The sequence below is a fragment of the Hyla sarda genome, unplaced genomic scaffold (genome assembly GCF_029499605.1).
Source record: "Hyla sarda isolate aHylSar1 unplaced genomic scaffold, aHylSar1.hap1 scaffold_2216, whole genome shotgun sequence".
Classification (NCBI taxonomy): domain Eukaryota; kingdom Metazoa; phylum Chordata; class Amphibia; order Anura; family Hylidae; genus Hyla; species Hyla sarda.
The window spans coordinates 1-27,113 of record NW_026608891.1 but is presented as its reverse complement, the minus strand read 5'-3'; the positions used below and the strand labels follow the sequence as shown (position 1 = coordinate 27,113).

The window sequence follows — 27,113 nt, the reverse complement described above, 5'->3', positions numbered from 1 at the left end:
AGAGTATTCCTCCCCGGCCCAGGTCCTGGCGGAGCCGCTGCTAGAGAGCCGAGCGCCAGGCCCTGCGTCCGCTTCCTGCTTCTCCGACCTCTAGTCCCTCCCACGGAGCCCCAGTAGCCGGTCCGGCCACTCCGCTACACGATTGGCTGGCACTTTTGTCAATCACAGATTGTCCCACCTCTAGCGTCCGAACACTTGGTTTTCATTGGGTAACAATCTGTCGGTCCTCCGCCTACCGTGCGCGTTTGGAAATTGCCTCAGTCAGCAGAAGATTCCGCTTACGTTCACCCCATTGGCACAATGCCACGTCAATCATACCACGGTCCTGCCTTTAGCTGCTCAAACACCACGTGATACGTAAACTTTTTTTTTTTTTTTCTTCCTTGTGTAAAAACTTTATTGTTTGCAACCGAGTTTGAACAGGGACAAGTAGAAGGTGGTAGGAAGATGTTTGTTATGAGGAGTTGGAGATAATGGCTGCCACCCCCTGGAGACGCCTTCTACTGGCCATGGTACACCCTGAAGCCCAGGGTAGTCAAGGGGGAGGTGCATGAGATGAATGTAACAGCTGGAGCAGTGTATTTTTAATAGGGATCCCCCATAGAATGAGCTGAGCACAGAGCATGTCCACAAACATCTCCCATTCACTTCAATGTGTCTACTCTGGAGTATTGTTGTCTATGTCCATGGGGTTTGCTGTAAAGAATATCTCTATATATAGTGTGTGATCCCTGGTGGTCAGGAGTATATACAGTGTGTGATCCCTGGTGGTCAGGAGTATATACAGTGTGTGGTCCCATGTGGTCAGGAGTATATACAGTGTGTGATCCCTGGTGGTCAGGAGTATATACAGTGTGTGATCACTGGTGGTCAGGAGTATATACAGTGTGTGATCTCTGGTGGTCAGGAGTATATACAGTGTGTGATCCCTGGTGGTCAGGAGTATATACAGTGTGTGATCCCTGGTAGTCAGGAGTATATACAGTGTGTGATCCCTGGTGGTCAGGAGTATATACAGTGTGTGATCTCTGGTGGTCAGGTGTATATACAGTGTGTGATCCCTGGTGGTCAGGAGTATATACAGTGTGTGATCTCTGGTGGTCAGGTGTATATACAGTGTGTGATCCCTGGTGGTCAGGTGTATATACAGTGTGTGATCCCTGGTGGTCAGGAGTATATACAGTGTGTGATCCCTGGTGGTCAGGAGTATATACAGTGTGTGATCCCTGGTGGTCAGGAGTATATACAGTGTGTGATCCCTGGTGGTCAGGAGTATATACAGTGTGTGATCTCTGGTGGTCAGGAGTATATACAGTGTGTGATCCCTGGTGGTCAGGAGTATATACAGTGTGTGATCCCTGGTGGTCAGGAGTATATACAGTGTGTGATCCCTGGTGGTCAGGAGTATATACAGTGTGTGATCCCTGGTGGTCAGGAGTGTATACAGTGTGTGATCCCTGGTGGTCAGGAGTGTATACAGTGTGTGATCCCGGGTGGTCAGGAGTGTATACAGTGTGTGATCCCGGGTGGTCAGGAGTGTATACAGTGTGTGATCCCTGGTGGTCAGGAGTGTATACAGTGTGTGATCCCTGGTGGTCAGGAGTATATACAGTGTGTGATCTCTGGTGGTCAGGAGTGTATACAGTGTGTGATCCCTGGTGGTCAGGTGTATATACAGTGTGTGATCCCTGGTGATCAGGAGTATATACAGTGTGTGATCCCTGGTGGTCAGGAGTATATACAGTGTGTGATCCCTGGTGGTCAGGAGTATATACAGTGTGTGATCCCTGGTGGTCAGGAGTATACAGTGTGTGGTCCCTGGTGGTCAGGAGTATATATATATATATTGTGTGACCCCTGGTGGTCAGGAGTATATACAGTGTGTGATCCCTGGTGGTCAGGAGTGTATACAGTGTGTGGTCCCTGGTGGTCAGGAGTGTATACAGTGTGTGATCTCTGGTGGTCAGGAGTATACAGTGTGTGGTCCCTGGTGGTCAGGTGTATATACAGTGTGTGATCCCTGGTGGTCAGGTGTATATACAGTGTGTGATCTCTGGTGGTCAGGAGTGTATACAGTGTGTGATCCCTGGTGGTCAGGAGTATATACAGTGTGTGATCCCTGGTGGTCAGGAGTGTATACAGTGTGTGATCCCTGGTGGTCAGGAGTGTATACAGTGTGTGATCCCTGGTGGTCAGGAGTGTATACAGTGTGTGATCCCTGGTGGTCAGGAGTGTATACAGTGTGTGATCCCTGGTGGTCAGGTGTATATACAGTGTGTGGTCCCTGGTGGTCAGGAGTGTATACAGTGTGTGATCACTGGTGGTCAGGAGTATATACAGTGTGTGATCCCTGGTGGTCAGGAGTATATACAGTGTGTGATCACTGGTGGTCAGGAGTATATACAGTGTGTGATCTCTGGTGGTCAGGTGTATATACAGTGTGTGATCTCTGGTGGTCAGGTGTATATACAGTGTGTGATCCCTGGTGGTCAGGAGTATATACAGTGTGTGATCCCTGGTGGTCAGGAGTATATACAGTGTGTGGTCCCATGTGGTCAGGAGTATATACAGTGTGTGATCCCTGGTGGTCAGGAGTATATACAGTGTGTGATCACTGGTGGTCAGGAGTATATACAGTGTGTGATCTCTGGTGGTCAGGAGTATATACAGTGTGTGATCCCTGGTGGTCAGGAGTATATACAGTGTGTGATCCCTGGTAGTCAGGAGTATATACAGTGTGTGATCCCTGGTGGTCAGGAGTATATACAGTGTGTGATCTCTGGTGGTCAGGTGTATATACAGTGTGTGATCCCTGGTGGTCAGGAGTATATACAGTGTGTGATCTCTGGTGGTCAGGTGTATATACAGTGTGTGATCCCTGGTGGTCAGGTGTATATACAGTGTGTGATCCCTGGTGGTCAGGAGTATATACAGTGTGTGATCCCTGGTGGTCAGGAGTATATACAGTGTGTGATCCCTGGTGGTCAGGAGTATATACAGTGTGTGATCCCTGGTGGTCAGGAGTATATACAGTGTGTGATCTCTGGTGGTCAGGAGTATATACAGTGTGTGATCCCTGGTGGTCAGGAGTATATACAGTGTGTGATCCCTGGTGGTCAGGAGTATATACAGTGTGTGATCCCTGGTGGTCAGGAGTATATACAGTGTGTGATCCCTGGTGGTCAGGAGTGTATACAGTGTGTGATCCCTGGTGGTCAGGAGTGTATACAGTGTGTGATCCCGGGTGGTCAGGAGTGTATACAGTGTGTGATCCCGGGTGGTCAGGAGTGTATACAGTGTGTGATCCCTGGTGGTCAGGAGTGTATACAGTGTGTGATCCCTGGTGGTCAGGAGTATATACAGTGTGTGATCTCTGGTGGTCAGGAGTGTATACAGTGTGTGATCCCTGGTGGTCAGGAGTGTATACAGTGTGTGATCCCTGGTGGTCAGGAGTGTATACAGTGTGTGATCCCTGGTGGTCAGGAGTATATACAGTGTGTGATCCCTGGTGGTCAGGAGTATATACAGTGTGTGATCCCTGGTGGTCAGGAGTGTATACAGTGTGTGATCCCTGGTGGTCAGGAGTGTATACAGTGTGTGATCCCTGGTGGTCAGGAGTGTATACAGTGTGTGATCCCTGGTGGTCAGGAGTGTATACAGTGTGTGATCCCTGGTGGTCAGGTGTATATACAGTGTGATCCCTGGTGGTCAGGAGTATATACAGTGTGTGATCCCTGGTGGTCAGGAGTATATACAGTATGTGATCCCTGGTGGTCAGGTGTATATACAGTGTGTGATCCCTGGTGGTCAGGAGTATATACAGTGTGTGATCCCTGGTGGTCAGGAGTGTATACAGTGTGTGATCCCTGGTGGTCAGGTGTATATACAGTGTGATCCCTGGTGGTCAGGAGTATATACAGTGTGTGATCCCTGGTGGTCAGGAGTGTATACAGTGTGTGATCCCTGGTGGTCAGGTGTATATACAGTGTGTGATCTCTGGTGGTCAGGAGTATATACAGTGTGTGATCCCTGGTGGTCAGGTGTATATACAGTGTGATCCCTGGTGGTCAGGAGTATATACAGTGTGTGATCCCTGGTGGTCAGGAGTGTATACAGTGTGTGATCCCTGGTGGTCAGGTGTATATACAGTGTGTGATCCCTGGTGGTCAGGAGTATATACAGTGTGTGATCCCTGGTGGTCAGGAGTAATTACTGTGATTTCTAGCTGACATTAACCCCTTCATCCCTACACACTGCAGATAGAAGAAGGGATTCGGAATAGAAGAGTCTGAGGCGGGGGATGGGGTCTATCATGCAGATGGCACTTGGCAGAAGAGCTGACACTTCATCAGTGGAGGAGCTGACAGAGACGCCATTCATCTCGCCCAACAGAGAGTCTTGTGTGAGGCCGGAGGGGGGGCCGGTGCGCCATTGTCTGCCAGGAACATGATCCGGAGGGGGGGCGCTCAGGTGAGTCCAGATTAGTCCTACCAGGATTGGTACCTGCCCCTCCCCCCTCACCTGGGCACCTGCCCCTCCTCACCTGGGCACCTGCCCCTCCCCCCTCACCTGTGCCCCTCCCCCCTCACCTGGGCACCTGCCCCTCCCCCTCACCTGGGCACCTGCCCCTCACCTGGGCACCTGCACCTCCCCCCTCACCTGTGCCCCCTCCCCCCTCACCTGGGCACCTGCCCCTCCCCTGGGCCCCCTCCCCTGGACACGGATTGGTCTATGGTGGGGGGCGGCCCCTGATATAACCCTCTGTGCTGATCTCGTACCCTCAGAGCTGATCGCCGTCATGTCCAGTGAGGAGAAGACCCCCGAGTCCTGGCCCCCCCGGATCCAGCTGAAGACCCCCCCATATGTAAGTGGTGCTATGCTCCTTCTATACATTACATGCTGTATGACCAGCTGCACTCTACACTATTATACAGACCCCGCTCCCTGTGTAAGGACAGTGTCGCCCCCCAGAATCAGTGGCCGCCTTTTGTATTACAGACATTCCCGGTCGGCCTGGAGTTCCCGCTCCCTCCTCCCCCCTCAGGTCGGAGGCTTCTAATAATGACCATCGGAGCGGTGACCGCCCTGGCTATCAGCGTCCTGGGGGTTCTGCTGGCCACCTACCTGGGGAGGGTCCACTGCAGCCAGGTAAGTCAACAACCAAACCTCCATATGGGGGCACCAATGTGTAGACAGATGAGGAAACATGAGGATTTCATGGCCTATACTCCAGTCACCTCCAGAGCTGCACTCACTATTCTGCTGTTACATCATGTCTTATCCTTCAGAGCTGCACTCACTATTCTGCTGTTACATCATGTCTTATCCTTCAGAGCTGCACTCACTATTCTGCTGTTACATCATGTCTTATCCTTCAGAGCTGCACTCACTATTCTGCTGTTACATCATGTCTTATCCTCCAGAGCTGCGCTCACTATTCTGCTGTTACATCATGTCTTATCCTCCAGAGCTGCACTCACTATTCTGCTGTTACATCATGTCTTATCCTTCAGAGCTGCACTCACTATTCTGCTGTTACATCATGTCTTATCCTTCAGAGCTGCGCTCACTATTCTGCTGTTACATCATGTCTTATCCTCCAGAGCTGCACTCACTATTCTGCTGTTACATCATGTCTTATCCTTCAGAGCTGCACTCACTATTCTGCTGGTACATCATGTCTTATCCTCCAGAGCTGCGCTCACTATTCTGCTGTTACATCATGTCTTATCCTCCAGAGCTGCACTCACTATTCTGCTGTTACATCATGTCTTATCCTTCAGAGCTGCACTCACTATTCTGCTGTTACATCATGTCTTATCCTCCAGAGCTGTGCTCACTATTCTGCTGTTACATCATGTCTTATCCTCCAGAGCTGCACTCACTATTCTGCTGTTACATCATGTCTTATCCTTCAGAGCTGCACTCACTATTCTGCTGTTACATCATGTCTTCTCCTTCAGAGCTGCACTCACTATTCTGCTGTTACATCATGTCTTATCCTTCAGAGCTGCACTCACTATTCTGCTGTTACATCAGGTCTCATCCTTCAGAGCTGCACTCACTATTCTGCTGTTACATCATGTGCTATCCTCCAGAGCTGCACTCACTATTCTGCTGTTACATCATGTACTATCCTCCAGATCTGCACTCACTATTCTGCTGTTGCATCATGTCTTATCCTTCAGAGCTGCACTCACTATTCTGCTGTTACATCATGTGCTATCCTCCAGAGCTGCACTCACTATTCTGCTGTTACATCATGTCTTATCCTTCAGAGCTGCACTCACTATTCTGCTGTTACATCATGTCTTATCCTTCAGAGCTGCACTCACTATTCTGCTGTTACATCATGTCTTATCCTCCAGAGCTGCACTCACTATTCTGCTGTTACATCATGTCTTATCCTTCAGAGCTGCACTCACTATTCTGCTGTTACATCATGTCTTATCCTCCAGAGCTGCGCTCACTATTCTGCTGTTACATCATGTCTTATACTCCAGAGCTGCACTCACTATTCTGCTGTTACATCATGTCTTATCCTTCAGAGCTGCACTCACTATTCTGCTGTTACATCATGTCTTCTCCTTCAGAGCTGCACTCACTATTCTGCTGTTACATCATGTCTTATCCTTCAGAGCTGCACTCACTATTCTGCTGTTACATCAGGTCTCATCCTTCAGAGCTGCACTCACTATTCTGCTGTTACATCATGTGCTATCCTCCAGAGCTGCACTCACTATTCTGCTGTTACATCATGTACTATCCTCCAGATCTGCACTCACTATTCTGCTGTTGCATCATGTCTTATCCTTCAGAGCTGCACTCACTATTCTGCTGTTACATCCTGTGCTATCCTCCAGAGCTGCACTCACTATTCTGCTGTTACATCATGTCTTATCCTTCAGAGCTGCACTCACTATTCTGCTGTTACATCATGTCTTATCCTTCAGAGCTGCACTCACTATTCTGCTGTTACATCATGTCTTATCCTCCAGAGCTGCACTCACTATTCTGCTGTTACATCATGTCTTATCCTCCAGAGCTGCACTCACTATTCTGCCTGTACATCATGTCTTATCCTTCAGAGCTGCACTCACTATTCTGCTGTTACATCATGTCTTATCCTTCAGAGCTCTCCTACTCGATATCTGGCAATATGTTACTTCCTAGGAGGGCGGAGACATCTCTGCAGTCTGGAGTTTCGCTGCCTTTGTCCATCCTGAAGAAAAGTTAGGATTTAATTAGTTATCTTAGTCTGTCAGCAGCACAATATGTGGTGAACTCCGCCCCTGTCAGCAGCACAATATGTGGTGAACTCCGCCCCTGTCAGCAGCACAATATGGGGTGAACTCCGCCCCTGTCAGCAGCACAATATGGGGTGAACTCCGCCCCTGTCAGCAGCACAATATGGGGTGAATTCCGCCACCTGTCAGCAGCACAATATGTGGGGAACACCGCCCCTGTCAGCAGCACAATATGTGGGGAACACCGCCCGTCAGCAGCACAATATGTGGGGAACATCGCCCCTGCCAGCAGCACAATATGTGGTCAACTCCGCCCCTGCCAGCAGCACAATATGGGGTCAACTCCGCCCCTGCCAGCAGCACAATATGGGGTCAACTCCGCCCCTGTCAGCAGCACAATATGGGGTGAACTCCGCCCCTGTCAGCAGCACAATATGGGGTGAACTCCGCCCCTGTCAGTAGCACAATATGGGGTGAACTCCGCCCCTGTCAGCAGCACAATATGGGGTGAACTCCGCCCCTGTCAGCAGCACAATATGGGGTGAACTCCGCCCCTGTCAGCAGCACAATATGTGGTGAACTCCGCCCCTGTCAGCAGCACAATATGTGGTGAACTCCGCCCCTGTCAGCAGCACAATATGGGGTGAACTCCGCCCCTGTCAGCAGCACAATATGGGGTGAACTCCGCCCCTGTCAGCAGCACAATATGGGGTGAATTCCGCCCCTGTCAGCAGCACAATATGTGGGGAACACCGCCCCTGTCAGCAGCACAATATGTGGGGAACACCGCCCGTCAGCAGCACAATATGTGGGGAACACCGCCCCTGCCAGCAGCACAATATGTGGTCAACTCCGCCCCTGCCAGCAGCACAATATGGGGTCAACTCCGCCCCTGTCAGCAGCACAATATGGGGTCAACTCCGCCCCTGTCAGCAGCACAATATGGGGTGAATTCCGCCCCTGTCAGCAGCACAATATGTGGGGAACACCGCCCCTGTCAGCAGCACAATATGTGGGGAACACCGCCCGTCAGCAGCACAATATGTGGGGAACACCGCCCCTGCCAGCAGCACAATATGTGGTCAACTCCGCCCCTGCCAGCAGCACAATATGGGGTGAACTCCGCCCCTGCCAGCAGCACAATATGGGGTGAACTCCGCCCCTGTCAGCAGCACAATATGGGGTGAACTCCGCCCCTGTCAGCAGCACAATATGGGGTGAACTCCGCCCCTGTCAGCAGCACAATATGGGGTGAACTCCGCCCCTGTCAGCAGCACAATATGGGGTGAACTCCGCCCCTGTCAGCAGCACAATATGGGGTGAACTCCGCCCCTGTCAGCAGCACAATATGGGGTGAACTCCGCCCCTGTCAGCAGCACAATATGGGGTGAATTCCGCCCCTGTCAGCAGCACAATATGTGGGGAACACCGCCCCTGTCAGCAGCACAATATGTGGGGAACACCGCCCGTCAGCAGCACAATATGTGGGGAACACCGCCCCTGCCAGCAGCACAATATGTGGTCAACTCCGCCCCTGCCAGCAGCACAATATGGGGTGAACTCCGCCCCTGCCAGCAGCACAATATGGGGTGAACTCCGCCCCTGTCAGCAGCACAATATGGGGTGAACTCCGCCCCTGTCAGCAGCACAATATGGGGTGAACTCCGCCCCTGTCAGCAGCACAATATGGGGTGAACTCCGCCCCTGTCAGCAGCACAATATGGGGTGAACTCCGCCCCTGTCAGTAGCACAATATGGGGTGAACTCCGCCCCTGTCAGCAGCACAATATGGGGTGAACTCCGCCCCTGTCAGCAGCACAATATGGGGTGAACTCCGCCCCTGTCAGCAGCACAATATGTGGTGAACTCCTCCCCTGTCAGCAGCACAATATGGGGTGAACTCCAATATGGGGTGAACTCTGCCCCTGTCAGCAGCACAATATGTGGTGAACGCCGCCCCTGTCAGCAGCACAATATGGGGTGAACGCCGCCCCTGTCAGCAGCACAATATGGGGTGAACGCCTCCCCTGTCAGCAGCACAATATGGGGTGAACTCCTCCCCTGTCAGCAGCACAATATGGGGTGAACTCCGCCCCTGTCAGCAGCACAATATGGGGTGAACTCCGCCCCTGTCAGCAGCACAATATGGGGTGAACTCCGCCCCTGTCAGCAGCACAATATGGGGTGAACTCCGCCCCTGTCAGCAGAACAATATGGGGTGAACTCCGCCCCTGTCAGCAGCACAATATGTGGTGAACTCCTCCCCTGTCAGCAGCACAATATGGGGTGAACTCCAATATGGGGTGAACTCCGCCCCTGTCAGCAGCACAATATGGGGTGAACTCCGCCCCTGTCAGCAGCACAATATGGGGTGAACTCCGCCCCTGTCAGCAGCACAATATGGGGTGAACTCCTCCCCTGTCAGCAGCACAATATGGGGTGAACTCCGCCCCTGTCAGCAGCACAATATGTGGTGAACTCCTCCCCTGTCAGCAGCACAATATGGGGTGAACTCCGCCCCTGTCAGCAGCACAATATGGGGTGAACTCCTCCCCTGTCAGCAGCACAATATGGGGTGAACTCCGCCCCTGTCAGCAGCACAATATGTGGTGAACTCCTCCCCTGTCAGCAGCACAATATGGGGTGAACTCCGCCCCTGTCAGCAGCACAATATGGGGTGAACTCCTCCCCTGTCAGCAGCACAATATGGGGTGAACTCCAATATGGGGTGAACTCCGCCCCTGTCAGCAGCACAATATGGGGTGAACTCCGCCCCTGTCAGCAGCACAATATGTGGTGAACTCCTCCCCTGTCAGCAGCACAATATGGGGTGAACTCCGCCCCTGTCAGCAGCACAATATGGGGTGAACTCCAATATGGGGTGAACTCCGCCCCTGTCAGCAGCACAATGATGGGGATTTATATAGTAATATCCAGGGCGGGTCTACAACTGAACTGATTGAAGCCGATCCCTCTGAGGACAAGGTGTCTGGTTAGGTCAGAGTAGTGGCTGCAGGAAGCACCCCGACATATCTGCTCTAGGGGAACCAAACCTCGTTCAGTCCTCAGGCTGACATAGTCCCGGTGTAGTCAATTCTGGCCGATCCAAATGAGCCGCTAAGTAAGCGCCACGAGTACGGTCACATGACCAGTGAGATTTTATGCGTTTTTATGCTTTTTTTTTGCCTTGTCCTCCGAGAAGGAAGCAGAAGGCTCAGATGAAGACAAGGCCTGAGGGTCTCCGACTATCCTCACAGGATTGACTGACAGGCGGAGGACTACTTTACAGACCAGAAGATTGCAGCTGGTTTCAGGACTATAGACAGGTCCCATGATGCTCCGGTCCTTACACCTCTAGGACATCACCTGGAGACAACCTGTACAGAGCACTCAATCTCTGGTACTTGGAGGACTTTAATGGTGCTTGTTGAGGTCCTTATCACAGCCGTCCTGAAGAAGCCCCGAGATCTGACGAGGTGAAGGGGCAGAAGGGTCCAAAACGTTCTTTACCCCACGAGGAGATGGGAGTCAGAGATGTCAGTTCGGGGGACCCGCTGTCCTGGTCACACTGGGAATCTCTTATCAACCCTAGAAACTAGTGGTGTCTGGAGACAAATCCTATTCGTCCCAGGTGACAGTCCATCCTAGGACATGTAGTACATCAGTGGTCTCCAACTGCGGCCCTCCTGATGTTGCAAAACATCAACTCCCAGCATGCCCGCACAGCGACTGGCTGTACGGGCATGCTGGGAGTTGAAGTTTTGCAAACGAGAAGCCTTGCTTTACCTTTTATGAACAATGTGGATCCTCTGGAGGAGGCAGACAGATGTTTGGCTGTCCTAGCATGCTAAAATTGCAGTTTTGCAAAAGGGAAGCCTTGATTTACCTTTCATGATCAGTGTGGATCCTCTGGAGGAGGCAGACAGGTGTTTGGCGGTCTGGGCATGCTGGGATTTGTAGTTTTGCAAAAGGGAAGCCTTGATTTACTGTCACACTATTCCAGCCCACTCCCCCTGTCCATGTCTACTTGCGTACCTGTCCTAAATAACGGATCCACAACCACGGAGACTGAGTGAGGGACAGTCAAACAATAAACTACAGTAATACAGACTCAGGTCAGGGTACAGTAGGATACAGACAAACTAACACTCACACAATACGTCCAATGTCCACCAAAGCGCTAACACCAGAGAGAGGGGTCAAAATGCCAGCCATACCATAGAAAGCTAGCTAGAGTACAAACTGACCGCCAGCTTATATGGAGCCAGAACAGGTGCTCCAATCAGGGTCAGCTGACCAGTCCAGACCACGGGGCGTAACCCAGAAACAAAAAACAACAAAGAACCTGTCAGGACCTTTTAACCCTATAGGTTCTGACATTTACCTGTCATGATCAGTGTGGATCTTCTAGAGCGGTGTTTCCCAACCAGTGTGCCTCCAGCTGTTGCAAAACTACATCTCCCAGCATGCCCGGACAGCCTTCGGCTGTCCGGGCATGCTGGGAGATGTAGTTTTGCAACAGCTGGAGGCACACTGGTTGGGAAACACTGTTCTAGAGGAGGCAGACAGAAGTTTGGCTGTCCGGGCATGCTGGAAATTGCAGTTTTGCAAAAGAGAAGCCTTGATTTACCTTTTATAATCAGTGTGGATCCTCTGGAGGAGGCAGACAGGTGTTTGGTTGTTCAGGCATGCTGGGAGTTGTAGTTTTGCAAAAGGGAAGCCTTGCTTTTCCTTTTTATGAACAGGATGGATCCTCTGAAGGAGGAAGACAGGTGTTTGGCTGTGCGGGCACGCTGGATGTCTAAGTTTTGCAGCATCTGGAGGGCCACAGTTTGAGACCACTGTAGTAGATGTGGGGTAGTCATGACATAGAGCAGGGTAAAATGTGCCAGTCCTTTAGATATGGGACCACATTGCCCCTGAGGACCGCCCCCATGGCAGACACCACACCCACAGATGGGGCCAATGTTATTCTGAAGCACTTTGAGCTGAAGATGTTGGAGAATCTCTTGTGGGCAGAGAGGATCGGTATATGGAAGTGCGAGTCCTTCACACCTCGGGAGACATGATGTACCAGCAGAATAGTGAGTGCAGCTCTGGAGGATATGACATGATGTAACAGCAGAATAGTGAGTGCAGCTCTGCAGGATAAGACATGAGGTAACAGCAGAATAGTGAGTGCAGATCTGCGGGATAAGACATGATGTAACAGCAGAATAGTGAGTGCAGCTCTGGAGGATAAGACATGATGTAACAGCAGAATAGTGAGTGCAGCTCTGGAGGATAAGACATGATGTAACAGGCAGAATAGTGAGTGCAGCTCTGAAGGATATGACATGATGTAACAGCAGAATAGTGAGCGCAGCTCTGGAGGATAAGACATGATGTACCAGCAGAATAGGGAGTGCAGCTCTGCAGGATAAGACATGATGTAACAGCAGAATAGGGAGTGCAGCTCTGGAGGATAAGACATGATGTAACAGGCAGAATAGTGAGTGCAGCTCTGTAGGATATGACATGATGTAACAGCAGAATAGGGAGTGCAGCTCTGCAGGATAAGACATGATGTAACAGCAGAATAGTGAGTGCAGCTCTGGAGGATAAGACATGATGTAACAGCAGAATAGTGAGTGCAGCTCTGGAGGATAAGACATGATGTAACAGCAGAATAGTGAGTGCAGCTCTGCAGGATATGACATGATGTACAGGCAGAATAGTGAGTGCAGCTCTGTAGGATAAGACATGATGTAACAGCAGAATAGTGAGTGCAGCTCTGGAGGATATGACATGATGTAACAGCAGAATAGTGAGTGCAGCTCTGGAGGATATGACATGATGTAACAGCAGAATAGTGAGTGCAGCTCTGCAGGATATGACATGATGTACAGGCAGAATAGTGAGCGCAGCTCTGGAGGATATGACATGATGTAACAGCAGAATAGTGAGTGCAGCTCTGCAGGATAAGACATGAGGTAACAGCAGAATAGTGAGTGCAGATCTGCGGGATAAGACATGATGTAACAGCAGAATAGTGAGTGCAGCTCTGGAGGATAAGACATGATGTAACAGCAGAATAGTGAGTGCAGCTCTGGAGGATAAGACATGATGTAACAGGCAGAATAGTGAGTGCAGCTCTGAAGGATATGACATGATGTAACAGCAGAATAGTAAGCGCAGCTCTGGAGGATAAGACATGATGTACCAGCAGAATAGGGAGTGCAGCTCTGCAGGATAAGACATGATGTAACAGCAGAATAGGGAGTGCAGCTCTGGAGGATAAGACATGATGTAACAGGCAGAATAGTGAGTGCAGCTCTGTAGGATATGACATGATGTAACAGCAGAATAGGGAGTGCAGCTCTGCAGGATAAGACATGATGTAACAGCAGAATAGTGAGTGCAGCTCTGGAGGATAAGACATGATGTAACAGCAGAATAGTGAGTGCAGCTCTGGAGGATAAGACATGATGTAACAGCAGAATAGTGAGTGCAGCTCTGCAGGATATGACATGATGTACAGGCAGAATAGTGAGTGCAGCTCTGTAGGATAAGACATGATGTAACAGCAGAATAGTGAGTGCAGCTCTGGAGGATATGACATGATGTAACAGCAGAATAGTGAGTGCAGCTCTGGAGGATATGACATGATGTAACAGCAGAATAGTGAGTGCAGCTCTGCAGGATATGACATGATGTACAGGCAGAATAGTGAGCGCAGCTCTGGAGGATATGACATGATGTAACAGCAGAATAGTGAGTGCAGCTCTGAAGGATAAGACATGATGTACAGGCAGAATAGTGAGTGCAGCTCTGGAGGATAAGACATGATGTAACAGCAGAATAGGGAGTGCAGCTCTGCAGGATAAGACATGATGTAACAGCAGAATAGGGAGTGCAGCTCTGCAGGATAAGACATGATGTAACAGCAGAATAGTGAGTGCAGCTCTGGAGGATAAGACATGATGTAACAGCAGAATAGTGAGTGCAGCTCTGGAGGATAAGACCTGATGTAACAGCAGAATAGTGAGTGCAGCTCTGGAGGATAAGACATGATGTAACAGCAGAATAGTGAGTGCAGCTCTGGAGGATAAGACATGATGTAACAGCAGAATAGTGAGTGCAGCTCTGAAGGATAAGACATGATGTACAGGCAGAATAGTGAGTGCAGCTCTGGAGGATAAGACATGATGTAACAGCAGAATAGTGAGTGCAGCTCTGGAGGATAAGACATGATGTAACAGGCAGAATAGTGAGTGCAGCTCTGGAGGGTATGACATGATGTACAGGCAGAATAGTGAGTGCAGCTCTGGAGGATAAGACATGATGTAACAGCAGAATAGTGAGTGCAGCTCTGGAGGGTATGACATGATGTACAGGCAGAATAGTGAGTGCAGCTCTGGAGGATAAGACATGATGTAACAGCAGAATAGTGAGTGCAGCTCTGGAGGGTATGACATGATGTAACAGCAGAATAGTGAGTGCAGCTCTGGAGGATAAGACATGATGTAACAGCAGAATAGTGAGTGCAGCTCTGGAGGATAAGACATGATGTAACAGCAGAATAGTGAGTGCAGCTCTGAAGGATAAGACATGATGTAAAAGTAGAATAGTGAGTGCAGCTCTGGAGGATAAGACATGATGTAACAGCAGAATAGTGAGTGCAGCTCTGGAGGGTATGACATGATGTAACAGCAGAATAGTGAGTGCAGCTCTGGAGGATAAGACATGATGTAACAGCAGAATAGTGAGTGCAGCTCTGGAGGATAAGACATGATGTAACAGCAGAATAGTGAGTGCAGCTCTGAAGGATAAGACATGATGTAAAAGTAGAATAGTGAGTGCAGCTCTGGAGGATAAGACATGATGTAACAGCAGAATAGTGAGTGCAGCTCTGCAGGATAAGACAGGATGTAACAGCAGAATAGTGAGTGCAGCTCTGCAGGATAAGACAGGATGTAACAGCAGAATAGTGAGTGCAGCTCTGCAGGATAAGACATGATGTACCAGCAGAATAGTGAGTGCAGCTCTGTAGGTGACTAGTGGTATGTAGGTGCTGGCCCCTCATTGTCTTGTCCCCCACAGAGAGACGCCCCCTCCTATTTGCCCCCTCAGCTCAATGTCCAGAATGAGGCGTCCCTCCTGTTGGCGTTCAGTGAACTCAGCGACCAGGCAGCGGTGCCCGGAATCACCTGTGACCTCAAAAACGTGAGTGTGGGGGAGGGGACATGACTGGTGCACTGTGTGATTTGGGGTACTCACCCTGCGCCCCCTGTGTCCCCCAGCACCTGATGGTCTATCACGGGCAGCCTGAGGGTTGTGTGGCCCAGAAGATGGACGCCACCGAGAGCCTGCCCTCCTGCCAGGAGCTAGAGATCTACTTCCAGGCTGTGCTGGTGAGTAATTGAGCACACACTCACTACTACCCTCACTGTCCTCCACTCACACTCACTACTACCGTCACTGTCCTCCACTCACACTCACTACTACCCTCACCGTCCTCCACTCACACTCACTACTACCCTCACCGTCCTCCACTCACACTCACTACTACCCTCACCGTCCTCCACTCACACTCACTACTACCCTCACCGTCCTCCACTCACACTCACTACTACCGTCACTGTCCTCCACTCACACTCACTACTACCCTCACCGTCCTCCACTCACACTCACTACTACCCTCACCGTCCTCCACTCACACTCACTACTACCCTCACCGTCCTCCACTCACACTCACTACTACCCTCACCGTCCTCCACTCACACTCACTACTACCGTCACTGTCCTCCACTCACACTCACTACTACCCTCACCGTCCTCCACTCACTCACTACTACCCTCACCGTCCTCCACTCACACTCACTACTACCCTCACCGTCCTCCACTCACACTCACTACTACCCTCACCGTCCTCCACTCACACTCACTACTACCCTCACCGTCCTCCACTCACTACTACCCTCACTGTCCTCCACTCACACTCACTACTACCCTCACTGTCCTACACTCACTACTACCCTCACCGTCCTCCACTCACACTCACTACTACCCTCACCGTCCTCCACTCACACTCACTACTACCCTCACCGTCCTCCACTCACACTCACTACTACCCTCACCGTCCTCCACTCACTACTACCCTCACTGTCCTCCACTCACACTCACTACTACCCTCACCGTCCTACACTCACTACTACCCTCACTGTCCTCCACTCACTCACTACTACCCTCACCGTCCTCCACTCACTACTACCTTCACTGTCCTCCACTCACACTCACTACTACCCTCACCGTCCTCCACTCACACTCACTACTACCCTCACTGTCCTCCACTCACTCACTACTACCCTCACTGTCCTCCACTCACACTCACTACTACCCTCACTGTCCTCCACTCACACTCACTACTACCCTCACTGTCCTCCACTCACTCACTACTACCCTCACTGTCCTCCACTCACTCACTACTACCCTCACTGTCCTCCACTCACACTCACTACTACCCTCACTGTCCTCCACTCACACTCACTACTACCCTCACCGTCCTCCACTCACACTCACTACTACCCTCACTGTCCTCCACTCACACTCACTACTACCCTCACCGTCCTACACTCACTACTACCCTCACCGTCCTACACTCACTACTACCCTCACTGTCCTCCACTCACACTCACTACTACCCTCACCGTCCTCCACTCACTACTACCCTCACTGTCCTCCACTCACACTCACTACTACCCTCACCGTCCTCCACTCACACTCACTACTACCCTCTCTGTCCTCCACTCACACTCACTACTACCCTCACTGTCCTCCACTCACACTCACTACTACCCTCACCGTCCTCCACTCACACTCACTACTACCCTCACTGTCCTCCACTCACCCTCACTACTACCCTCACTGTCCTCCACTCACTCACTACTACCCTCACCGTCCTCCACTCACACTCACTTCTACCCACACTGTTCTCCACTCACACTCACTACTACTCACACTGTTCTCCACTCACACTCACTACTACTCACACTGTTCTCCACTCACACTCACTACTACTCACACTGTCCTCCACTCACACTCACTACTACCCTCACTGTCCTCCACTCACACTCACTACTACCCTCACTGTCCTACACTCACTTCTACCCACACTGTACTCCACTCACTCACTACTACCCTCACCGTCCTCCACTCACACTCACTACTACCGTCACTGTCCTCCACTCACACTCACTACTACCCTCACCGTCCTCCACTCACACTCACTACTACCCTCACCGTCCTCCACTCACACTCGCTACTACCCTCACCGTCCTCCACTCACACTCGCTACTACCCTCACCGTCCTCCACTCACACTCGCTACTACCCTCACCGTCCTCCACTCACACTCACTACTACCCTCACCGTCCTCCACTCACACTCACTACTACCCTCACCGTCCTCCACTCACACTCACTACTACCCTCACTGTCCTCCACTCACACTCACTACTACCCTCACTGTCCTCCACTCACTCACTACTACCCTCACTGTCCTCCACTCACACTCACTACTACCCTCACCGTCCTCCACTCACACTCACTACTACCCTCACCGTCCTCCACTCACACTCACTACTACCCTCACCGTCCTCCACTCACACTCACTACTACCCTCACCGTCCTCCACTCACACTCACTACTACCCTCACCGTCCTCCACTCACACTCACTACTACCCTCACTGTCCTCCACTCACACTCTTTACTACCCTCACCGTCCTACACTCACTACTACCCTCACTGTCCTCCACTCACTCACTACTACCCTCACCGTCCTCCACTCACTACTACCCTCACTGTCCTCCACTCACACTCACTACTACCCTCACTGTCCTCCACTCACACTCACTACTACCCTCACTGTCCTCCACTCACACTCACTACTACCCTCACTGTCCTCCACTCACACTCACTACTACCCTCACTGTCCTCCACTCACTCACTACTACCCTCACTGTCCTCCACTCACTCACTACTACCCTCACTGTCCTCCACTCACACTCACTACTACCCTCACCGTCCTCCACTCACACTCACTACTACCCTCACCATCCTCCACTCACACTCACTACTACCCTCACCGTCCTCCACTCACACTCACTACTACCCTCACCGTCCTACACTCACTACTACCCTCACTGTCCTCCACTCACACTCACTACTACCCTCACCGTCCTACACTCACTACTACCCTCACTGTCCTCCACTCACACTCACTACTACCCTCACCGTCCTCCACTCACTACTACCCTCTCTGTCCTCCACTCACACTCACTACTACCCTCACTGTCCTCCACTCACACTCACTACTACCCTCACCGTCCTCCACTCACCCTCACTACTACCCTCACTGTCCTCCACTCACCCTCACTACTACCCTCACTGTCCTCCACTCACTCACTCACTACTACCCTCACCGTCCTCCACTCACACTCACTACTACCCACACTGTTCTCCACTACTCACACTGTTCTCCACTCACACTCACTACTACTCACACTGTTCTCCACTCACACTCACTACTACTCACACTATCCTCCACTCACACTCACTACTACTCACACTATCCTCCACTCACACTCACTACTACCCTCACTGTCCTCCACTTACACTCACTACTACCCTCACTGTCCTCCACTCACACTCACTACTACCCTCAGTCCTCCACTCACTCACTTCTACCCACACTGTTCTTCACTCACACTCACTACTACCCTCACTGTCCTCCACTCACACTCACTACTACCCTCACTGTCCTACACTCACTTCTACCCACACCGTCCTCCACTCACACTCACTACTACCCTCACCGTCCTCCACTCACTACTACCCTCACTGTCCTCCACTCACACTCACTACTACCCTCACTGTCCTCCACTCACACTCACTTCTACCCACACTGTTCTCCACTCACACTCACTACTACCCTCAGTCCTCCACTCACTCACTTCTACCCTCACTGTCCTCCACTCACACTCACTACTACCCTCAGTCCTCCACTCACTCACTTCTACCCACACTGTTCTTCACTCACACTCACTACTACCCTCACTGTCCTCCACTCACACTCACTACTACCCTCACTGTCCTACACTCACTTCTACCCACACCGTCCTCCACTCACACTCACTACTACCCTCACCGTCCTCCACTCACTACTACCCTCACTGTCCTCCACTCACACTCACTACTACCCTCACTGTCCTCCACTCACACTCACTTCTACCCACACTGTTCTCCACTCACACTCACTACTACCCTCAGTCCTCCACTCACACTCACTTCTACCCACACTGTTCTCCACTCACACTCACTACTACCCTCACTGTCCTCCACTCACACTCACTACTACCCTCACCGTCCTCCACTCACACTCACTTCTACCCACACTGTTCTCCACTCACACTCACTACTACCCTCACTGTCCTCCACTCACTCACTACTACCCTCACCGTCCTACACTCACTTCTACCCACACTGTTCTCCACTCACACTCACTACTACTCACACTGTCCTCCACTCACACTCACTACTACCCTCACTGTCTTCCACTCACTCACTACTATCCTCACCGTCCTCCACTCACACTCACTACTACCCTCACCGTCGTCCTCCACTCACTACTACCCTCACCGTCCTCCACTCACTCACTACTACCCTCACCGTCCTCCACTCACACTCACTACTACCCTCACCGTCCTCCACTCACACTCACTACTACCCTCACCGTCCTCCACTCACTACTACCCTCACTGTCCTCCACTCACACTCAATGTCCTCCACTCACACTCACTACTACTCTCATCCTCTTCTCCCCCATCCAGAGGAACATCACCCTGGGGCTGTCGCTGGATGTCCAAGTGGTGGGGGTGGGATCTTTGGGGACCCTGGTCACCCTGCTGTGTAACAACAAGGCCACCTACCTGCTGAGCCCCCTGCCAGGTGAGTACTGGGGGGGAGGGGCATGGTAACATATTAGAGGGGACGTCACCAGGTTACAGGAATTATCAACTTTATAGGATTTTCTGTAAAATAAGAGAGCAGGGGTCACTCACCCATCCAATACAGCAATGTCCCCCATACTGGTTGGTGACCAAGTCATGTGACTGCTGCAGCCAATAAGGAGCCATGGCCACTTGTTGTAGCAGTCACGTGACATCTGCTTCGGAGCAGACCGGAGCCTGGATGGGTGAGTGACCCCTGCCCTGTTATTTTACAGAAAATACTATAAACTGGATCATTCCTTTAAGGCCGTGGAGGGAGATGTCAATTGATCATTAACCAAGAATAGAGTGAGTGAGGATAAAGTAGGGCGAGCAGGTGGAAGAGCCCCACATACTCCCCCTAGAAAGTGAGTGAGTGGACCCTATGTACTCCCCCTAAAGAGAGAGAGAGCGGACCCTATGTACTCACCCTAAAGAGAGAGAGTGAGAGCGCGGACCCTATGTTCTCCCCTAAAGAGAGAGAGAGAGAGCGGACCCTATGTACTCACCCTAAAGAGAGAACGAGCGGACCCTATGTTCTTCCCTAAAGAGAGAGAGAGAGAGAGAGAGAGAGAGCGCGGACCCTATGTACTCCCCCTAGAGAGAGAGAGCGGACCCTATGTACTCCCCCTAGAGAGAGAGAGAGCGGACCCTATGTACTCCCCCTAGAGAGAGAGAGAGAGGACCCTATGTACTCCCCCTAGAGAGAGAGCGGACCCTATGTACTCACCCTAAAGAGAGAACGAGTGGACCCTATGTACTCACCCTAGATAGAGAGCGGACTCTATGTATTCCCCCCTAGAGAGAGAGGACCCTATGTACTCCCCCTAGAGAGAGAGCGGACCCTATGTACTCACCCTAAAGAGAGAACGAGTGGACCCTATGTTCTCCCCTAAAGAGAGAGAGCGGACCCTATGTACTCCCCCTAGAGAGAGAGAGAGAGAGAGCGCAGACCCTATGTACTCCCCCTAGAGAGAGAGCGGACCCTATATACTCACCCTAAAGAGAGAACAAGTGGACCCTATGTACTTACCCTAGAGAGAACGAGTGGACCCTATGTTCTCCCCCTAGAGAGAGAGAGAGCGGACCCTATGTACTCACCCTAGAGAGAGAGAGAGCGGACCCTATGTACTCACCCTAGAGAGAGAACGAGTGGACCCTATGTACTCCCCCTAGAGAGAGAGCGGACCCTATGTACTCCCCCTAAAGAGAGAGAGCGGACCCCATGTACTCCCCCTAAAGAGAGAGAGCGGACCCCATGTACTCCCCCTAGAGAGAGAGAGAGCGGACCCCATGTACTCACCCTAGAGAGAGAGAGCGGACCCCATGTACTCCCCCTAGAGAGAGAGAGAGGACCCTATGTACTCCCCCTAGAGAGAGCGGACCCTATGTACTCCCCCTAGAGCGAGAGAGCGGACCCCATGTACTCCCCCTAGAGAGAGAGAGCGGACCCTATGTACTCACCCTAGAGAGAGAGAGCGGACCCTATGTACTCACCCTAAAGAGAGAACGAGTGGACCCTATGTACTCACCCTAGATAGAGAGCGGACCCTATGTACTCCCCCTAGAGAGAGAGAGAGAGGACCCTATGTATTCCCCCCTAGAGAGAGAGGACCCTATGTACTCCCCCTAGAGAGAGAGCGGACCCTATGTACTCACCCTAAAGAGAACGAGTGGACCCTATGTTCTCCCCTAAAGAGAGAGAGCGGACCCTATGTACTCCCCCTAGAGAGAGAGAGAGAGCGCAGACCCTATGTACTCCCCCTAGAGAGAGAGCGGACCCTATATACTCACCCTAAAGAGAGAACAAGTGGACCCTATGTACTTACCCTAGAGAGAACGAGTGGACCCTATGTACTCACCCTAGAGAGAGAGAGCGGACCCTATGTTCTCCCCCTAGAGAGAGAGAGCGGACCCTATGTACTCACCCTAGAGAGAGAACGAGTGGACCCTATGTTCTCCCCTAAAGAGAGAGTGGACCCTATATACTCACCCTAGAGAGACACCGCGGACCCTATGTACTCCCCCTAGAGAGAGAGCGGACCCTATGTACTCCCCCTAAAGAGAGAGAGCGGACCCCATGTACTCCCCCTAAAGAGAGAGAGCGGACCCCATGTACTCCCCCTAGAGAGAGAGAGAGCGGACCCTATGTACTCCCCCTAGAGAGAGAGCGGACCCTATATACTCACCCTAAAGAGAGAACAAGTGGACCCTATGTACTTACCCTAGAGAGAACGAGTGGACCCTATGTACTCACCCTAGAGAGAGAGAGCGGACCCTATGTACTTACCCTAGAGAGAACGAGTGGACCCTATGTACTCACCCTAGAGAGAGAACGAGTGGACCCTATGTTCTCCCCTAAAGAGAGAGTGGACCCTATATACTCACCCTAGAGAGACACCGCGGACCCTATGTACTCCCCCTAGAGAGAGAGCGGACCCTATGTACTCCCCCTAAAGAGAGAGAGCGGACCCCATGTACTCCCCCTAAAGAGAGAGAGCGGACCCCATGTACTCCCCCTAGAGAGAGAGAGAGAGAGCGGACCCCATGTACTCACCCTAGAGAGAGAGAGCGGACCCCATGTACTCCCCCTAGAGAGAGAGAGAGCGGACCCTATGCACTCACCCTAGAGAGAGCGGACCCCATGTACTCCCCCTAGAGAGAGAGAGAGAGCGAGAGAGAGAGGACCCCATGTACTCCCCCTAGAGAGATCGGACCCCATGTACTCCCCCTAGAGAGAGAGAGAGCGGACCCCATGTACTCCCCCTAGAGAGAGAGAGCGGACCCCATGTACTCACCCTAGAGAGAGAGAGAGAGAGAGAGGACCCCATGTACTCCCCCTAGAGAGAGCGAGAGTGGACCCCATGTACTCCCCCTAGAGAGAGCGAGAGTGGACCCCATGTACTCCCCCTAGAGAGAGCGAGAGTGGACCCCATGTACTCCCCCTAGAGAGAGCGAGAGTGGACCCCATGTACTCCCCCTAGAGAGAGCGAGAGTGGACCCCATGTACTCCCCCTAGAGAGAGCGAGAGTGGACCCCATGTACTCCCCCTAGAGAGAGCGAGAGTGGACCCCATGTACTCCCCCTAGAGAGAGCGAGAGTGGACCCTATGTACTCCCCCTAGAGAGAGTGGACCCCATGTACTCCCCCCTAGAGAGAGAGAGAGAGGACCCTATGTACTCCCCCCTAGAGAGAGAGCGCGGACCCTATGTACTCCCCCTAGAGAGAGAGAGCGGACCCTATGTACTCACCCTAGAGAGAGAGAGCGGACCCTATGTACTCCCCCTAGAGAGAGAGAGCGGACCCCATGTACTCCCCCTAAAGAGAGAGAGCGGACCCCATGTACTCCCCCTAGAGAGAGAGAGCGGACCCTATGTACTCCCCCTAGAGAGAGAGAGCGGACCCTATGTACTCCCCCTAGAGAGAGAGAGGACCCCATGTACTCCCCCTAAAGAGAGCGGACCCCATGTACTCCCCCTAGAGAGAGAGAGAGGACCCTATGTACTCCCCATAGAGAGAGAGAGCGGACCCCATGTACTCCCCCTAGAGAGAGCGGACCCCATGTACTCCCCCTAGAGAGTGGACCCCATGTACTCCCCCGAGAGAGAGAGAGAGAGGACCCTATGTACTCCCCATAGAGAGAGAGAGCGGACCCCATGTACTCCCCCTAGAGAGAGCGGACCCCATGTACTCCCCCTAGAGAGAGTGGACCCCATGTACTCCCCCGAGAGAGAGAGAGAGAGGACCCTATGTACTCCCCATAGAGAGAGAGAGCGGACCCCATGTACTCCCCCTAGAGAGAGCGGACCCCATGTACTCCCCCTAGAGAGAGCGGACCCCATGTACTCCCCCTAGAGAGAGTGGACCCCATGTACTCCCCCGAGAGAGAGCGGACCCCATGTACTCCCCCTAGAGAGAGTGGACCCTATGTACTCCCCCGAGAGAGAGCGGACCCCATGTACTCACCCTAGAGAGAGAGAGCGGACCCTATGTACTCCCCCTAGAGAGAGAGAGAGAGAGAGAGAGAGCGGACCCTATGTACTCCCCCTAGAGAGAGAGAGAGCGGACCCTATGTACTCCCCCTAGAGAGAGAGAGCGGACCCTATGTACTCCCCCTAGAGAGAGAGAGAGAGAGGACCCTATATACTCCCTCTAGAGAGAGAGAGAGAGAGAGAGAGAGAGAGAGCGGACTCTATGTACTCCCCCTAGAGACCCCAGAGTGAGTGGACCCCGTGTACTCCCCCTAGAGACCCCAGAGTGAGTGGACCCCGTGTACTCCCCCTAGAGACCCCAGAGTGAGTGGACCCCGTGTACTCCCCCAGAGCGAGCAGGCTCAGCAGCTGATGGTCACATGTCTGGTTGCACAGCATGCTGGGAGCCCTCAGTATACACCAGGGACCGTCCCTATAACAGCTGCTGTTCCCACAGCTCCCAGCAGAGGGCGCCCCAGTCTCGCTGCCTGACGTTCCTCTACAGACGGAGACCACAGACCCCACAAGATGGACCAGGCCTGAACCGGACTTCACCTCTACCTGTGATTATACCCCCGTCATGTGACCCCTGGGGCAGATCTGCTGTAGTATAACTAGTCATGATGCCTATACACACTGCATATCCCACTATATGGGGACCCTCCATCATAGGACCCCGTTCTCTGCACTCACATTATCATGTGACCCGGGGGATGGGCAGGTGATTTGTGGCCCCCATGCGGCACAGATAACGTGGGTGCAGTGAACGCCGCTCCCCATTGTACGTGACCCCCGATCTGCCTCAGCACACAAGCATCTTTAGTATTGTTCAGAGACGCAGCCAATCACACGTCAAGTCTGTGGCTCCGCCCCCAGCGCTCCACTTACCGCATAGGACTGTTAATAACATCCATAATAAATGATTGCAAGCTCTGCAGTCTCCGTGTCTGACATGTTACATCAGCTATTGCTCTCTGGATCAGCCAGTACATAACGTGGCGACGCAAGGGGCGGAGTCGGCACGTCACATCCAGGGGGCGACGCAAGGGGCGGAGTCGGCACGTCGCATCCAGGAAGCGACGCAAGGGGCGGAGTCGGCGCGTCGCATCCAGGAAGCGACGCAAGGGGCGGAGTCGGCGCGTCGCATCCAGGAAGCGACGCAAGGGGCGGAGTCGGCGCGTCGCATCCAGAAGGCGACGCAAGGGGCAGAGTCGGCACGTCGCATCCAGGGGGCGACGCAAGGGGCGGAGTCGGCACGTCACATCCAGGGGGCGACGCAAGGGGCAGAGTCGGCACGTCGCATCCAGGAAGCGACGCAAGGGGCAGAGTCGGCACGTCGCATCCAGGAAGCGACGCAAGGGGCGGAGTCGGCACGTCGCATCCAGGAAGCGACGCAAGGGGCGGAGTCGGCACGTCGCATCCAGGAGGCGACGCAAGGGGCAGAGTCGGCAAGTCGTATCCAGGAGGCGACGCAAGGGGCGGAGTCGGCACGTCGCATCCAGGAGGCGACGCAAGGGGCGGAGTCGGCACGTCGCATCCAGGAGGCGACGCAAGGGGCGGAGTCGGCACGTCGCATCCAGGAGGCGACGGAAGGGGCGGAGTCGGCACGTCGCATCCAAGAGGCGACGCAAGGGGCGGAGTCGGCACGTCGCATCCAGGAGGCGACGCAAGGGGCGGAGTCGGCACGTCGCATCCAGGAGGCGACGCAAGGGGCGGAGTCGGCACGTCGCATCCAGGAGGCGACGCAAGGGGCGGAGTCAGCACATCATATCAAGGAGGCGACGCCGGGTTTGATATACAAGGTTTTATTTGTGATATCCTCCAAGGTTCTCAGGACAGAAATATGGCGGCAGATCACATGACTCAGCACACGTCACCCCCCTCCCTGTATAAACACTACAAGTACCAGCACGGCTATAGTCCTGCAGACAACATGTCATAGAAATATTATACGTTCTGTGGATGGGGCCCCCACTGAACACAAGCCACATATGAGGGGCCCCAACACACAGCTGTGGGAGAAGCTGCCCCCCAAATCCCTGCTCCACAGAGGGGTCATGGGGTGCACAGTGCATTGTGATTTATTAGGAACTAGATCCAGAAACAAATAGACCCCCCCCCCCCCCCCCCCCCAAATACACGGCCCCCCGTTATTTCTTCTCCTCCTCCTTTTTGTCCTTCTTGTTGTCCTTTGAGGCCTGGGAGGCCAGGGAGCCCATAGCGTTGCGGATTGCTTCATTATTGGGGTCCACACCTGGTAGGTTCTCCAAAACACTCTGCAGAAATTCAGGGTCCTGCATGACATCATAATCGTCCTCCTCCTGCAAAAGAGAGCGGGTGAGGGGCAGGCACAGGAGCTGAATATATATATATAATCCAGGGGTGAGGAGCCGGGCACAGGAGCTGAATATATATATATATAATCCAGGGGGTGAGGGGCCGGGCACAGGAGCTGAATATATATATAATCCAGGGGGTGAGGGGCCGGGCACAGGAGCTGAATATATATATATATAATCCAGGGGGTGAGGGGCCGGGCACAAGAGCTGACAATATATATAATCCAGGGGGTGAGGGGCCGGGCACAGGAGCTGAATATATATATATAATCCAGGGGGTGAGGGGCAGGCACAGGAGCTGACAATATATATATAATCCAGGGTGTGAGGGGCCGGGCACAGGAGCTGAATATATATATAATCCAGGGGGTGAGGGGCCGGGCACAGGAGCTGAATATATATATATAATCCAGGGGGTGAGGGGCCGGGCACAGGAGCTGAATATATATATATAATCCAGGGGGTGAGGGGCAGGCACAGGAGCTGACAATATATATATAATCCAGGGGGGTGAGGGGCCGGGCACAGG

General features: G+C 52.5%; 1 protein-coding gene across 4 annotated transcripts; it reads left to right on the top strand.

The window, feature by feature from the left end:
* The first annotated feature begins 401 nt into the window (after positions 1 to 401).
* LOC130320669 (uncharacterized) lies at positions 402 to 25,172 on the top strand. 4 transcript variants are annotated; one of them, XM_056553029.1, is made up of 8 exons: positions 423 to 512; positions 4,393 to 4,470; positions 4,785 to 4,864; positions 4,999 to 5,148; positions 15,330 to 15,452; positions 15,530 to 15,640; positions 20,116 to 20,233; positions 24,703 to 25,172. In XM_056553029.1, the coding sequence occupies exons 3-8, from the start codon at positions 4,799 to 4,801 to the stop codon at positions 24,735 to 24,737; spliced, it is 603 nt and encodes a 200-aa protein (XP_056409004.1). In that variant the 5' UTR covers positions 423 to 512; positions 4,393 to 4,470; positions 4,785 to 4,798; the 3' UTR covers positions 24,738 to 25,172. The 4 variants fall into 4 exon arrangements, with proteins under 4 accessions (XP_056409002.1, XP_056409001.1, XP_056409004.1 ...); XM_056553027.1 differs by lacking the exon at positions 4,393 to 4,470 and having other exon boundaries at positions 402 to 546; positions 15,360 to 15,452; XM_056553026.1 differs by lacking the exon at positions 4,393 to 4,470 and having other exon boundaries at positions 409 to 546.
* Positions 25,173 to 27,113: the final 1,941 nt, after the last annotated feature.